Source organism: Salvelinus fontinalis, chromosome 39 (genome assembly GCF_029448725.1).
Source record: "Salvelinus fontinalis isolate EN_2023a chromosome 39, ASM2944872v1, whole genome shotgun sequence".
Lineage (NCBI taxonomy): Eukaryota > Metazoa > Chordata > Actinopteri > Salmoniformes > Salmonidae > Salvelinus > Salvelinus fontinalis.
In genome coordinates, this window is record NC_074703.1 from 5,842,759 (window position 1) to 5,858,243 (window position 15,485).

The following is a 15,485-nucleotide window of genomic DNA, read 5'->3' on the forward strand; positions in this document are numbered from 1 at the left end:
CATGTTCAGGGATGACTGCATGTACCACCTCTGCCTCCTGCACGGTCTCCTCCAGGATGAAAACATGTTCAGGGATGACTGCATGTACCACCTCTGCCTCCTGCACAGTCTCCTCCAGGATGAAAACATGTTCAGGGATGACTGCATGTACCACCTCTGCCTCCTGCACAGTCTCCTCCAGGATGAAAACATGTTCAGGGATGACTGCATGTACCACCTCTGCCTCCTGCACAGTCTCCTCCAGGATGAAAACATGTTCAGGGATGACTGCATGTACCACCTCTGCCTCCTGCACAGCCTCCTCCAGGATGAAAACATGTTCAGGGATGACTGCATGTACCACCTCTGCCTCCTGCACAGCCTCCTCCAGGATGAAAACATGTTCAGGGATGACTGCATGTACCACCTCTGCCTCCTGCACAGTCTCCTCCAGGATGAAAACATGTTCAGGGATGACTGCATGTACCACCTCTGCCTCCTGCACAGCCTCCTCCAGGATGAAAACATGTTCAGGGATGACTGCATGTACCACCTCTGCCTCCTGCACAGTCTCCTCCAGGATGAAAACATGTTCAGGGATGACTGCATGTACCACCTCTGCCTCCTGCACAGCCTCCTCCAGGATGAATACATGTTCAGGGATGACTGCATGTACCACCTCTGCCTCCTGCACAGTCTCCTCCAGGATGAAAACATGTTCAGGGATGAAGATGTCGTCCTGAAAACAAACGTTTTGTTACAACTGAACCCAAATATATCAGTTGGTGATGACAAGCTACCTGTCTTGTATGCCTTGTCAACACACACACACACACACACACACACTACACAAGACACAATACAAGTGTAACAGGGTTATATTGGTGATTCCCCTTGCCACTTTATTGTTAAGCCAATGGGTTTTTGGTTTTAGTTTAGTCTTGCCTTCACCTACTCAACATGGCATCTTATTGGCTGGTTTGCGTAGCTTGCTTACGAGGGAGGATGTTTCAGTTAGAATCGTCCCAGTGAACAAGCACCAAACCAGCGGTAAGTTGTTGGTTGCAAAGCACTGTACGTCAAAAGTGATTTTTATGCTCCCAAGTGATGATTTAAATGTACAATTTATATCAATCTGTTTGTAAATGTTATTCGAACATCACACATAAGATGCAGTGTTTTTTTGAGAATATTGGTTGTGCATTTTGTTGTAAAGAATTCCCGCCAGTACTAGCTAGCAACTTACTGTGTCTGGTGGGGGGGTTCATATATTTTGTACAGTGCGTGAGTGCAGAGTTGGATGGTGAGCCGTGCATTGCATGACGTGCAATTTTGTGCTGTTTCTATCAGGTACATTGTTCAAAATATTATATTGTATATTGTAATTGTATTATTTTGGTAACTACATGCCCCAGTGAACAAGCACCAAACCAGCGTGCGTGAGTGCAGAGTTGGATGGTGAGCCGTGCATTGCATGACGTGCAATTTTGTGCTGTTCCTATCAGAATAAATCTCCATGACTGGTGCTACACGTTGGAGTTCGTGTCGATGATTGATTGTACACAACGCAAGCAGAGTACTGTTTTCAGCAAACATTAGCTATGTGTAAATGAGGTGGAGCTAACAAAACATTACAAAAACAAATCTGCAACAAAATGTATTACAGTACTTGACTATTTGAGGTGGTAGCTAGCTAACGTTGTCCAGTGTCTAACGCTAGCCGAGTCAACAACAGTCATGACCGGTTCACGTTACCTCTTCGATTCACTCGCCGCGCAAAAAACTCAATCAGGCAATTTGCTGATTTCTGCCAGTGACGCACTGACGTCAGTCGTTTCCATGGCAATGTAAAATGGCGCAAATTAACCTTGTCGAAGATCAAAATACTAAATATTTATATTTTTTATGTTAAATGCATTTTTTTGTATAAGTGGATTGAATATATCTATTTGCTTAGATTTCCTTCCTAAAGTGTTCCATTCCCCTGTGTAACTTCTTACATGGATTCTCTTTGAGGTTATGTTCATCCAATCGCATTGTTCAACCATAACTGCCAGTTTCCACTATTGGCCATGCCATAGCAACATAGCGCTTCTCGGGAAATTATTCTGACACAATTACAACGAGCAGTAATGATCTAAATCATATAATTTTATTAACTCAGCTGGTTGTTTACTGGCATGATACTTGTTGTGAGGATGAAAAACGTTTCACCATGTTGGACAGATATTCATAATGGCTTGTTCAATCACCATTGTCATACCACACTTATACACTCATTATTTAATGCACTTTAACAACAAGGTACAATAGTTAGATCTGAGGGGAACAATTGGCATTTATCATGTACAGGAAATCAAACAAAAGCCAGACTTTAACCAAACTGTACAGCAGGGAAGAGGTGGGATGAGAGCCACACCATCGTGTGTTAATTTTCACTGTAGCTAGTGTTCCAAACAAAAGACCAGCTGGAGGATAACAGTTTGGTATATATGAATCATGTTCTCGTCCTCATGCAGAGCATGGTTATCTGTGGTGTTGACGCTGAGGTCAGGTGACAGCTAGAGGACTGAGTTGGTACTTGACTCTTCTGTCGAGGCTGTCGTTGAGCGGTGGCTCTGTGGACCGAATCTGGAGGGCCAGCAGCACCAGAGACATCACTATGGCAGCAATCTGGAATACAGTGGAACAGATCAAGTTTCAGTGTTCCAGTTTATTTACAATGTATAACACGTTGGAAATGTTATTCACTTTCACATTATTTTGATTTGACCTTTGTTTTAACAGTAAAAAAAAGCAATAACAAAACATGATATACTATATAGAAATGTGCACAGAATGTGCTTTTTATCCACTCATATCCACAACAACCAGTCCACATTGTGCTATTGAACCATAGTTGTGCTAAATGCTACACTTGTCTTGCATCTAACGACATAACACCTTGGGAGGTAATAGTAGCTTCACAATAAAACATGAATCAACATAAAACATTAAAACAATAACAGTAGCTTCACAATCAAACATGAATCAACATTAAACATTAGAACAATAACAGCAGCTTCACAATCAAACATGAATCAACATTAAACATGAAAACAATACAAGTCAGTGGTCATACCATAATGGTGGCAAATGTAGAGATGAATCCGATCATGATCTGAATCAGGAAGTTCATGTGTCTCTTCAGTATGGGACCACAAGGCTGGAACAGATAGAGATGGCATTGTAACAGCCATAGAATTAGATATTAGAACTCATTAAATATTACAATTACATATTAATAATTTAATAGGATCTCTGTGGTAACAGATATCTTAATTTTTTTGTGATATATCTTGTAACTTTGGAGTCAGTTTAGCCCAATGCTAGCTAGCTTTCACTGAAAATTGTTGCATCAAAATAAAAAATGAATAAGACTGCTTTACCTTGCTGTACACCCAGCGCACCTGGGACACTGAAACTGTAGTTTGTCTGTGTGTGATATTGTGCTGGCAGTCCAGCTTCAAAAAAACACAGAGACAGAAAAACAGGATCAAACTCCTGTATAGGTCTCCACAAGCCTCTGTAACATTTCAAGTCTGTTTAAAGCTTCTATCCTTAGTTGCTACATCCAGTTTTGGACTTGTACATGTATTATATATACTCACTGACATCAGGGCGGCAGGTAGCCTAGTGGTTAGAACAGGTAGCCTAGTGGTTAGAGCAGGTAGGCTAGTGGTTAGAGCAGATAGCCTAGTGGTTAGAGTAGGTAGCTTAGTGGTTAGAGCAGGTAGCCTAGTGGTTAGAGCAGGTAGCCTAGTGGTTAGAACATTGGGCCAGGAACCGAAAAGTTGCTAGATCAAATCCCTGAGCTGACAAGGTATAAATCTGTTGTTTTGTCCCTGAACAAGGTAGTTAACCCACTGTTCCTAGGCCGTCATTGTAAATAAGAATTTGTTTTTTAACTGACTTGCCTAGCAAAGGTAAAATAAAAATACATTCTTCAAGAATATAACTTTTTCATGAGCTTAGTTCAACTGTCGTACCCCATCAGAACCCTAAACATACGCTTGTTTTAGTCTATAAACACTGTATAGCCTATAATGTTGATATCATGGATGGTCAGTCCTTGCATCCATAGCTCTGTTTATGAGTTGGAGAGGGGTTACATTTCTCCAGACCCATCCCTCAGGTGTTTATAATTTAAATGACTAAAGTCTGGCCCCAAGGCCGTCTCGTTCCTCCATTTCATATTTAGTATATCTCAATCCGTTAGTCATCTCTGTGCATGTAAAATGTCTGCACTGTCAAGACAGCCTTAGCTCTACTTGTCCATCTCCTAACAGGAAGGTGCTGTGGGTAAGCTCACCTTAGTGTTCTGTAGATCTACAGTCTCACACTGACTGTCCAATGAGTTGTCTGGAGGGAGTGGCGGACAGTAGCAGGAGACTGGAATGTGACAACCCCAGTCTGAGTGGCCACGCAGTCCACAACATTGATCCTAATGAACAAACAACATAAACAAACAAACCAAAACATAACACTCATCTCCAAATATCAATATTTGTTTGTTTGTGCAACTATCAACAACAATATTGTACAACAACAAACAATTAGTCTGGTCCCCCTCTGTATTTTTTGCCAACTATTGTTATGGTTTTTATGTATAATGACTAAATGATGTATACATTTAACGCAGGATTGTAACGAACAGAATTCTACCCTGTTTGATAAAGAATGTTTGTACATAGGCAAAGAGGAAGTGTTAACAGACAACTTGAGACCACTGTGAAACGAACAACAGGAAAGATGTCTCGTCCCCACCCAGGTAGGGGAGAAACCGTTGGGCTTGCAGTAGATTGTGTCACATGTTGCAGCATAAGATAATCAATATATGTGTTGGAATAAACTTGTAAAACATCATTGTCGTTGTCAGAGAGGAGGGACATTTATGACGTAATGTGAGGTATATATACCTATATGAGTGGTGTGATTGGCAGAGCTCTCGGAGTGACGTAATGTGAGGTATATATACCTATATGAGTGGTGTGATTGGCAGAGCTCTCGGAGTGACGTAATGTGAGGTATATATACCTATATGAGTGGTGTGATTGGCAGAGCTCTCGGAGTGACGTAATGTGAGGTATATATATCTATATGAGTGGTGTGATTGGCAGAGCTCTCGGAGTGACGTAATGTGAGGTATATATACCTATATGAGTGGTGTGATTGGCAGAGCTCTCGGAGTGACGTAATGTGAGGTATATATACCTATATGAGTGGTGTGATTGGCAGAGCTCTCGGAGTGACGTAATGTGAGGTATATATATCTATATGAGTGGTGTGATTGGCAGAGCTCTCGGAGTGACGTAATGTGAGGTATATATACCTATATGAGTGGTGTGATTGGCAGACCTCTCGGAGTGGCGTAATGTGAGGTATATATACCTATATGAGTGGTGTGATTGGCAGAGCTCTCGGAGTGACGTAATGTGAGGTATATATATCTATATGAGTGGTGTGATTGGCAGAGCTCTCGGAGTGACGTAATGTGAGGTATATATACCTATATGAGTGGTGTGATTGGCAGAGCTCTCGGAGTGACGTAATGTGAGGTATATATACCTATATGAGTGGTGTGATTGGCAGAGCTCTCGGAGAATAAACATTCTGACTATTGTGACTGGCCTCTGTCTGTTTCATTTGAACCAGAACCTTACAAACTCTGGGCTACAGACAGAGTATTTCATTGAAGTTCAGTTTATGAATCTTGGGAACTTAATTCCCTTACAACTATTCTGTCTACCATTGTCAAGATATTGATTCATGGTAATAATGATGATGTTAAAGTTGATACAGATCTGGCAATTTTAACAATATCTAGATACGTTGGCTGAAGATTATACAGATCTGAAGCCTGATTGATTGATTGATTGATTGATTATTACGGATGCCTGGAGTTTGTTCAGTTCCCTCTGGACCTGTGGTTCAGTATCGTGAAGAGGAGGCACAGAGTGAAACCTTCTGTCCAGAATCTCCTCCATCTTAAATGAATAAATAACACTTTATTATAACATCGCACACTGTTTATTAACATAACAACACTTTTGAATTGTTAATAAAAACTCAACTACATTTTTAGGGGAGGAAGTGGATACCTTTGGTTGGGCACGAACCATCGGCACAGCGATGATTACGATGGCTATGAATTCACAGGTCATGAAGACAGCATACTGTAGAAAGATATATATATATATATTTAGAGAGAGATAGAGACAGATAGATACAGAGACAGACAGAGACAGGTTAACAACATGCAGACCCCCCCCCCCCCCCCTGATTGAAAACAATCAGATGAATCTGAATAATAACACAAATCAATCATATTACTCTGAGCTATGAGACTAAGCTTTTTATAAACCAGGGTTGTTGTCTATGAGACTAAGCTGTTATAAACCAGGGTTGTTGTCTATGAGACTAAGCTGTTAAAAACCAGGGTTGTTGTCTATGAGACTAAGCTGTTTCTAAACCAGGGTTGTTGTCTATGAGACTAAGCTGTTATAAACCAGGGTTGTTGTCTATGAGACTAAGCTGTTAAAAACCAGGGTTGTTGTCTATGAGACTAAGCTGTTATAAACCAGGGTTGTTGTCTATGAGACTAAGCTGTTAGAAACCAGGGTTGTTGTCTATGAGACTAAGCTGTTATAAACCAGGGTTGTTGCCAATTCCATTTCAATTCCAGTCAATTCAGAAATAAAACCCAATTCCTTTTCCAAAATCAAACTTTTCCTCATTAAAAAGCATTGAAAAGACATTGTAATTGGAATGTCGTTCTACATCCTGAATTGACAGGACTGGAAATGGAATTGATCCCAATCCTGTTAGGCTGCATTTACACAGGTAGCCCAATTCTGACCAATCAGATCAGATCTCTAGCCAATAATTGGGCAAAAGATCAGAATTGGTCTGCCTGTGTAAACGGAGCCTTAGAGACACTTACCAGGATCAGCAGTATTCTCTTGTCTCTGTAGGCAGCGTAGCCTCCCAGGATGGAGAACAGTACAGTAATGGGTCCAAACACATTTAGTACGTACATCTCATGGAGGGTACTCCGATGGTCAAACTGCACTCACACAAATAATACAGGTCAAGGCAAAAACAATTAAAGGTCAATTAAATAATTGTGCATCTTTGTGTTGCTGTTAACATCACTTTAGGTGACGTACTGTAGGTTTTTACAATGTAGTTTCACATCAGGTCATTTAAAGGTCAGTTAAATGACCTGATGACTTTGGTAATTTACAGTTAATTGTAAATTGTGTTATTATTTTATGACACAAGAAGAAACTCTGAGTTTGTCCAGTTGTTACCTCAGGAGGGTGTTGGAAGCTGTATGAAACCCCAACTACAAACAGAAATACCCCAGATACCTGCAAGTATAGATATTTTAGGTTTGTTACGGTATGTTATAAATGTATTAAGATACTGTATGATGTCATTATTGGAAACATACTAGACTGCATATTACACAATATAGATATACTTCAATATGTTTTACATTTTGTTATTGTATTTTAGACTAACATTTTGTTTTTAATATGACCCTTTTTTAGATACTAAATGTTACACAGGTGTTTTTAATATGATTTATACACTGTTGTAATGATGAATCCATAACATAACCAATTAACTAAATAACTAATTAGCAACAAAAAAAAGGTCAGACCTGGCAGGTCAAACCAGTACGTACCAGAAGCAGGACATTGAAAGTGATGCACAGTCCTCTCGTGTACGTTCTGCCATTCCCCATAGTGCGATAAATAAGTCCTCGATCCCAAACAGTTGCTTCAAACTATAACTGGACGGATAATGGACTGAACACAAGACCCTGGGGTGATTTACTGTGTTTAAAGAGGATCCTTCAACTTGTTTCTGTTGGAGGGTGGAAAATGACCAAGTTTGGAAGGTTGCTTACTTTAACTACTACGTTAGTTGGCAGAAAGCCCTTGGTCACCAACTTCAGCAGAAGAAATGGATCAAAATAAGTTTTCTTTTCTTCTTGCCAGTTGAAAACACTTGGGCTTTATTTGTCCTAAGGGAAGCACAGCACTTGTCTGGGTGGGATTGGAGAGTACAGCAGGTTCCTCTTCCTAGTGAAGTCCATGAAAACAGAGTAGAAACACTGTACTTACAGGACCAGTCAAAAGTTTGGACACACTTACTCATTCAAGGGTTTATCTTTATTTTTACTATTATTCTACATTTGTAGAATAATAGTGAGGACATCAAAACTATGAAATAACACAAATGGAATCATGTAGTAACCAAAAAAGTGTTAAACAAATCAAAATATATTTTAGATTTTAGATTCTTCAAAGTAGCCACACTTTGCCTTGAGGACAGCTTTGCAAACTCTTGGCATTCTCTCAACCAGCTTCACCTGGAATGCTTTTACAACCGTCTTGAAGGAGTTCCCACATACGCTGAGCACTTGTGTCACACCCTGGCCTTAGTTATTTTTGTTTTCATTATTATTTTAGTTAGGTCAGGGTGTGACATGGTGAAGTATGTGTTTTTTGTATTGTCCAGGGTGTTGTTTGGTTTAGGGGGTTTAGTAGAATAGATGGTTTAATGTTCAGTGTAGGTGTCTAGGAAAGTCTATGGTTGCCTGAATTGGGTCTCAATTAGAGACAGCTGGTTATTGTTGTCTCTGATTGGGAGCCATATTTAAGGCAGCCATAGGCTTTAGCTGTTTGTGGGTCATTTTCTATGTTTAGTCTATGTTGAACGTAAGTAGTTTGTGTGTGCACTTGCGTTTGTAGCTTCACGGTCGTTTGTTGTTTTTGTTAGTTTGTATAAGTGTTTCGTGTTCCGTCTTCGTATAATAAAAAAGAAGATGTATTCATATCATGCTGCGCCTTGGTCCAATCTCTCATATCAAGACGATCGTGACAGAATGACCCACCAAACCCGGATCAAGCAGCATGACAAGCGGCAACAGGATCAAGGCATCAAGTATTCATGGACATGGGAGGAGATATTAGATGGAAAGGGACCTTGGGCACAACCGGGAGAATATCGCCTCCCTCGTGAAGAGCTGGAGGCAGCGAAAGCCGAGAGGAGGCGATATGAGGAGGCAGCACGGAGGCAAGGCTGGAAGCCTGCGAGTACTACCCAAAAATTTCTTGGGGGGGGCGGCTAAGAGGTAGTGGGCCGAGGGCAGGTAGAAGACCTGCGCCCACTTCCCAGGCTAACCGTGGAGAGCGGGAGTACGGGCGGACACCGTGTTACGCAATAGAGCACACGGTGTCTCCTGTACGTGTTCATAGCCCGGTGCGGGTTATTCCACCTCCCCGCACTGGTAGGGCTAGATTGGGCATTGAGCCAGGTGCCATGATGCCGGCTCAACGCGTCTGGTCTCCAGTGCGTCTCCTCGGGCCGGCATACATGGCACCAGCCTTACGCATGGTGTCCCCGGTTCGCCTACATAGCCCGGTGCGGGTTATTCCACCTCCCCGCACTGGTCGGGCGACAGGGAGCATTCAACCAGGTAAGGTTGGGCAGGCTCGGTGCTCAAGGGAACCAGTACGCCTGCACGGTCCGGTATTTCCGGCGCCACCTCCCCGCCCCAGTCCAGTTCCACCAGTGCCTACACCACGCACCAGGCTTCCAGTGTGTCTCCAGAGCCCTGTTCCTCCTCCACGCACTCGTCCTATGGTGCGTGTCTCCAGCCCGGTACCACCAATTCCGGCACCACGCACCAAGCCTCCTGTGCGTCTCCAGAGTCCTGTGCATCCTGTTGCTGCTCCCCGCATTAGCCCTGAGATGCGTGTCCCCAGCCCGGTACCACCAGTTCCGGCACCACGCACTAGGCCTGATGTGCGTCCCCAGGGTCCAGTATGCCCTGTTCCTTCTCCCTGCACTAGCCTGAAGGTGCGTGTCCTTAGCCCGGTGCCTCCAGTTCCGGCACCACGCACCAGGCCTACAGTGCGCCTATTCCGGCCAGAGCCATCCGTCTGCCCAGTGCCATCTGAGCCATCCGTCTCCCCAGCACCACCTGAGCCATCCGTTTCCCCAGCGCCATCTGAGCCATCCGTCTCCCCAGCGCCATCTGAGCCACCCGTCTGCCCAGTGCCGTCTGAGCCATCCGTCTGTCCCGAGCCATTAGAGCCGCCCATCTGTCCCGAGCCGTCAGAGCCGTTAGTCAGTCAGGAGCCGCTAGAGCCATTCGTCAGTCAGGATCTGCCAGAGCCGCCAACCAGACAGGATCTGCCAGAGCCGCCAACCAGACAGGATCTGCCAGAGCCGCCAACCAGACAGGATCTGCCAGAGCCGCCAACCAGACAGGATCTGCCAGAGCCGCCAGCCAGCCATGAGCAGCCAGATCCGTCAGCCAGCCATGAGCAGCCAGATCCGTCAGCCAGCCATGAGCAGCCAGATCCGTCAGCCAGCCATGAGCAGCCAGATCCGTCAGCCAGCCATGAGCAGCCAGATCCGTCAGCCAGCCATGAGCAGCCAGATCTGTCAGCCAGCCATGAGCAGCCAGATCCGTCAGCCAGCCATGAGCCGTCCAGCCAGGATCCGCCAGAGCCGTCCAGCCAAGATCCGCCAGAGCAGTCATCCAATGAGCAGTCATTTCAACTCTTCTGCCTGCGGTTATGGAACCCCTACCTGTCCCAGACCTGCTGTTTTCAACTCTTAATGATCGGCTATGAAAAGCCAACTGAGATTTATTCCTGATTATTATTTGACCATGCTTGTCATTTATGAACATTTTGAAAATCTTGGCTCTCTCTAATTTTCTCCTTCTCTCTTTCTTTCTCTCGGAGGACCTGGGCCCTAGGACCATGCGTCGGGACTGCCGCCCGTGGTGACTCCTTGCTGTCCCCAGTCCGCCTGGCCTTGCTGCTATTCCAGTTTCAGCTGTTCTGCCTGCGGTTATGGAACCGCCACCTGTCCCAGACCTGTTGTTTTTCAACTCTTAATGATCAGCTATGAAAAGCCAACTGAAAATTATTCATGATTATTATTTGACCATGCTTGTCACTTATGGACATTTTTGAACATCTTGGCATAGTTCTGTTATAATCTCCACCCGGCACAGCCAGAAGAGGACTGGCCACCCCTCATAGCCTGGTTCCTCTCTAGGTTTCTTCCTAGGTTTTGGCCTTTCTAGGGAGTTTTTCCTAGCCACCGTGCTTCTACACCTGCATTCTAGCTGTTTGGGGTTTTAGGCTGGGTTTCTGTACAGCACTTCGAGATATTATCTGATGTACGAAGGGCTATATAAAATAAAATTGATTGATTGATTGATCCAGCCAGGATCCGTCCCTCAGTCCGGAGCTGCCGTCCCTCAGTCCGGAGCTACCCCTTATCCTGGTGCTGCCCCTTATCCTGGTGCTGCCCCTTAGTCCGGTGCTGCCCCTTAGTCCGGTGCTGCCCCTTAGTCCGGTGCTGCTCCTTAGTCCGGTGCTGCCCCTTAGTCCGGTGCTGCCCCTTAATCCAGTGGGGTTAATGTGGAGGGTGGCCATTTGGAGGAGGCTACGTAAGCGGGTAGTGACTATGGTGGGGTGGGGACCACGACCAGTGCCAGAGCCGCCACCGTGGACAGACGCCCACCCAGACCCTCCCCTAGACTTGATGCTGGTGCGCCCGGAGTTCGCACCTTAAGGGGGGGGGGGGGGTTATGTCACACCCTGGCCTTAGTTATTTTTGTTTTCATTATTATTTTAGTTAGGTCAGGGTGTGACATGGTGAAGTATGTGTTTTTTGTATTGTCCAGGGTGTTGTTTGGTTTAGGGGGTTTAGTAGAATAGATGGTTTAATGTTCAGTGTAGGTGTCTAGGAAAGTCTATGGTTGCCTGAATTGGGTCTCAATTAGAGACAGCTGGTTATTGTTGTCTCTGATTGCGAGCCATATTTAAGGCAGCCATAGGCTTTAGCTGTTTGTGGGTCATTTTCTATGTCTAGTCTATGTTGAACGTAAGTAGTTTGTGTGTGCACTTGCGTTTGTAGCTTCACGGTCGTTTGTTGTTTTTGTTAGTTTGTATAAGTGTTTCGTGTTACGTCTTCGTATAATAAAAAAGAAGATGTATTCATATCATGCTGCGCCTTGGTCCAATCTCTCATATCAAGACGATCGTGACAACTTGTTGGCTGGTTTTCCTTCAATCTGCGGTCCAACTCATCCCAAACCATCTCAATTGGGTTGAGGTCGGGTGATTGTGGAGGCCAGGTCATCTGATGCAGCACGCCATCATTCTCCTTCTTGGTCAAATAGCCCTTACACAGCCTGGAGGTGTGTTGGGTCATTTTCCTGTTGAAAAACAAATGATAGTTACACTAAGCCGCAAACCAGATGGAATGGCGTATCGCTGCAGAATGCTGTGGTAGCCATGCTGGTTAAGTGTGCCTTGAATTCTAAATAAATCACCGACAGTGTCACCGCAAAGCACCCCCACACCATCACACATCCTCCTCCATGATTCACGGTGGGAACCACACATGCGGAGATCGGCCGTTCACCTGCTCTGCATCTCACTAAGACACGGCGGTTGGAACCAAAAATCTAAAGTTTAAAATATATTTAGATTTTTTTAACACCTTTTTGGTTACTACATGATTCCATATGTGTTATTTCATAGTTGGGATGTCTTCACTATTATTCTACAATGTAGAAAATAGTAAAAAAGAAAGAAAGACCATTGAATGAGTAGGTGTGTTCACACTTTTGACTGGTACTCTATTTTAATCAAATTAAATGTGGTGTAGGTGAGGATATCTGAACATTTAAAGTTGATATAACTCAGAATACTTGATGTAGCACAATAACTTGAAATAGTACGTTTGAAAAAGCACATATTTGTTTTCAGTGGATATACACGTCCAGTAGCTCAACTCTGTAAAGAAGCTGGATCCTTCACTCTGCTCTGCACAGCATTACAATGAGCTGACGAGTTCAGATAGGAATGCCATTTGTAATCAGGCGTCTAAGTCAAGGCACTGCCATTAAACAGAAAACATCAACACCTTTCAATTTAATTATTTTCTAAAAGATTCATATTTCAGTCATAGTAGCCAAATTCAGTAGCATTGAGATTTTTCCGGATCAACGCCACAAGTGCAGACGGACACCTCTTAGAGAGTATGTGAAAGGGTGGGGTAAGATTACTCAAGGCCACTGCAGCACTTTGGGTGCGTTTACACAGGGAGCCCAATACTTTTGACCAATCAGATCTGAAAAAGATCTAACCGCGTTTTGTAATGGTGAGAGGTTAGCATGTCTTGGGGCTATGATATTTGTGCGCTTGTAACTTTCTGACTCATAGCCAAGAAATCTGTAATGCATTTTGACATTTTTGCAGAGGTCTTAGTCACACAATTTCACATCTATCTAAGATGTTTGTTGCAGTATTCCTCAATGAAAAAATGTGCATGAAAACTAGCCATCACTTCGTAAATGACAACAAACACTTCATTGAGGAATCCCATCCACTCCTACTAGGAGTACTACTGTGGACCTCTGGCAGTCTCTATGGGGGTACCACAGGGTTTAATTCTCGGGCCGACTCTTTTCTCTGTATATATCAATGATGTCGCTCTTGCTGCGGGTGATTCCCTGATCCACCTCTATGCAGACGCCGCCATTCTGTATACATCTGGCCCTTCTTTGGACACTGTGTTAACAAACCTCCAAACAAGCTTCAATGCCATACAACACTCCTTCCGTGGCCTCCGCCTGCTCTTAGACGCTAGTAAAACTAAATGCATGATTTTTAATCGTTCGCTGCCCACACCCGCCCGCCCGACTAACATCACTACTCTGGACGGTTCTGACTTAGAATATGTGGACAACTACAAATAGCTAGGTGTCTGGCTAGACTGTAAACTCTCCTTCCAGACTTATATTAAACATCTCCAATCCAAAATTAAATCTAGAATCGGCTTTCTATTACGCAATAAAGCCTCCTTCGCTCACGCCGCCAAACGTACCCTAGTAAAACTGACTATCCTACCGATCCTTGACTTCGGTGATGTCATTTACAAAATAGCCTCCAACATGCTACTCAGCAAACTGGATGCAGTGCCATCCGTTTTGTCACCAAAGCCCCATATACAACCCACCACTGCGACCTGTATGCTCTAATTGGCTGGCCCTCACTACATATTATTCGCCAGACCCACTGGCTCCAGGTCATCTACAAGTCTATGCTAGGTAAAGCTCTGCCTTATCTCAGCTCACTGGTCACGATAACAACAGCCACCCGTAGCACGCGCTCCAGCAGGTATATCACACTGGTCATCCCCAAAGCCAACACCTCCTTTGGCCGCCTTTCCTTCCAGTTCTCTGCTGCCAATGACTGGAACGAATTGCAAAAATCGCTGAAGCTGGAGACTTATATTTCCTTCACTAACTTTAAACATCAGCTATCCAAGCAGCTAACTGATCACTGCAGCTGTACATAGCCCATCTGTAAATAGCCCATCCAATCTACCTACATCATCCCCATCTTGTTTTTATTTACTTTTCTTCTCTTTTGCACACCAGTATTTCTACTTTCTACCACATCATCATCTGCACATCTATCACTCCAGTGTTAATTTGCTAAATTGTAATTATTCGCTACTACGGCCTATGTATTGCCTTACCTCCTCACGCCATTTGCACACACTGTATATAGACGTTATTCTTTGTTTTGTATTGTGTTATTGACTGTACGCTGCTTATTCTATGTATCTCTCTGTTGTTGTCTGTGTCGCATGGCTTTGCTTTATCTTGGCCAGGTCGCAGTTGTAAATGTGATATACAAGTAAAAACCCTTTAAAGTACTACTTAAGTTGTTTTTTGTACTTCACATTTGCTATTTATATTTTTGACAACTTTTACTTCACTACATTCCCAAAGAAAATAACGTACTTTTTACTCCATACATTTTCCCTGATACCCAAAAGTACTCGTTACATTTTGAATGCTTAGCGGGACAGTAAAATGGTCCAATTCACACACTTATCAAGAGAACATCCCTGGTTATCTCTACTGCCTCCGATCTGGTGGACTCGCTAAACACGAAGGCTTTGTTTGTAAATGATGTGTTGGAGTGTGTCCCTCATAGAGATTACAGGCAGTAGGGTGAAGTTACCCCGAGACTCCGATCCTGGGTCTGTTTAGCATTTTCCTCACCAATGGTTAAGGTTAGGATTGGGGGAGAGGGAGCTGATCCTAGATCTGTACCTAGGGGAAACGTCACCCTGAGCGACATGACAGTCAACATTCCAACCACTTCCTTCCTCATTGGGAAACATGCTCATCTAGGTCACACGAAGACTATCCCTGCATCCAAAATGACACCCTATTCCCTATGTAGTACACTACTTTTGACCAGGGGCCCATAGGGCACTATGTAGGGAATAGGGTACCATTTAGGATGCAGACCTGTATTTTATTATGAGCACAGTAATAACTTCCGCCAGGTTGCAGTTCGGTTATAAAGTCATACATTTAAACAGAGTAAAAACAAAGGGGC

The 15,485-nt window shown here is 43.8% G+C and overlaps 1 protein-coding gene across 1 annotated transcript; it reads right to left on the bottom strand.

Moving 5' to 3' along the window:
- Window positions 1-2,109: 2,109 nt before the first annotated feature.
- LOC129838772 (23 kDa integral membrane protein-like) lies at window positions 2,110-9,344 on the bottom strand. The gene is made up of 9 exons (XM_055905941.1): window positions 7,712-9,344; window positions 7,332-7,391; window positions 6,962-7,084; window positions 6,120-6,194; window positions 5,910-6,005; window positions 4,331-4,462; window positions 3,408-3,482; window positions 3,101-3,184; window positions 2,110-2,652 (listed from the first exon to the last, which is right to left on the bottom strand). The coding sequence occupies exons 1-9, from the start codon at window positions 7,769-7,771 to the stop codon at window positions 2,530-2,532; spliced, it is 828 nt and encodes a 275-aa protein (XP_055761916.1). The 5' UTR covers window positions 7,772-9,344; the 3' UTR covers window positions 2,110-2,529.
- Window positions 9,345-15,485: the final 6,141 nt, after the last annotated feature.

Coding starts and splice junctions, on each gene's coding strand:
- LOC129838772 (XM_055905941.1), bottom strand. CDS start 7,771: ATGGGGAATGGCAGAACGTACACGAGAGGACTGTGCATCACTTTCAAT. Junction 7,085..7,331: donor GCTTCCAACACCCTCCTGAG/GTAACAACTGGA, acceptor GTGTGAGTGCAG/TTTGACCATCGGAGTACCCT. Junction 3,483..4,330: donor TAGATCTACAGAACACTAAG/GTGAGCTTACCC, acceptor GTTTTTTTGAAG/CTGGACTGCCAGCACAATAT.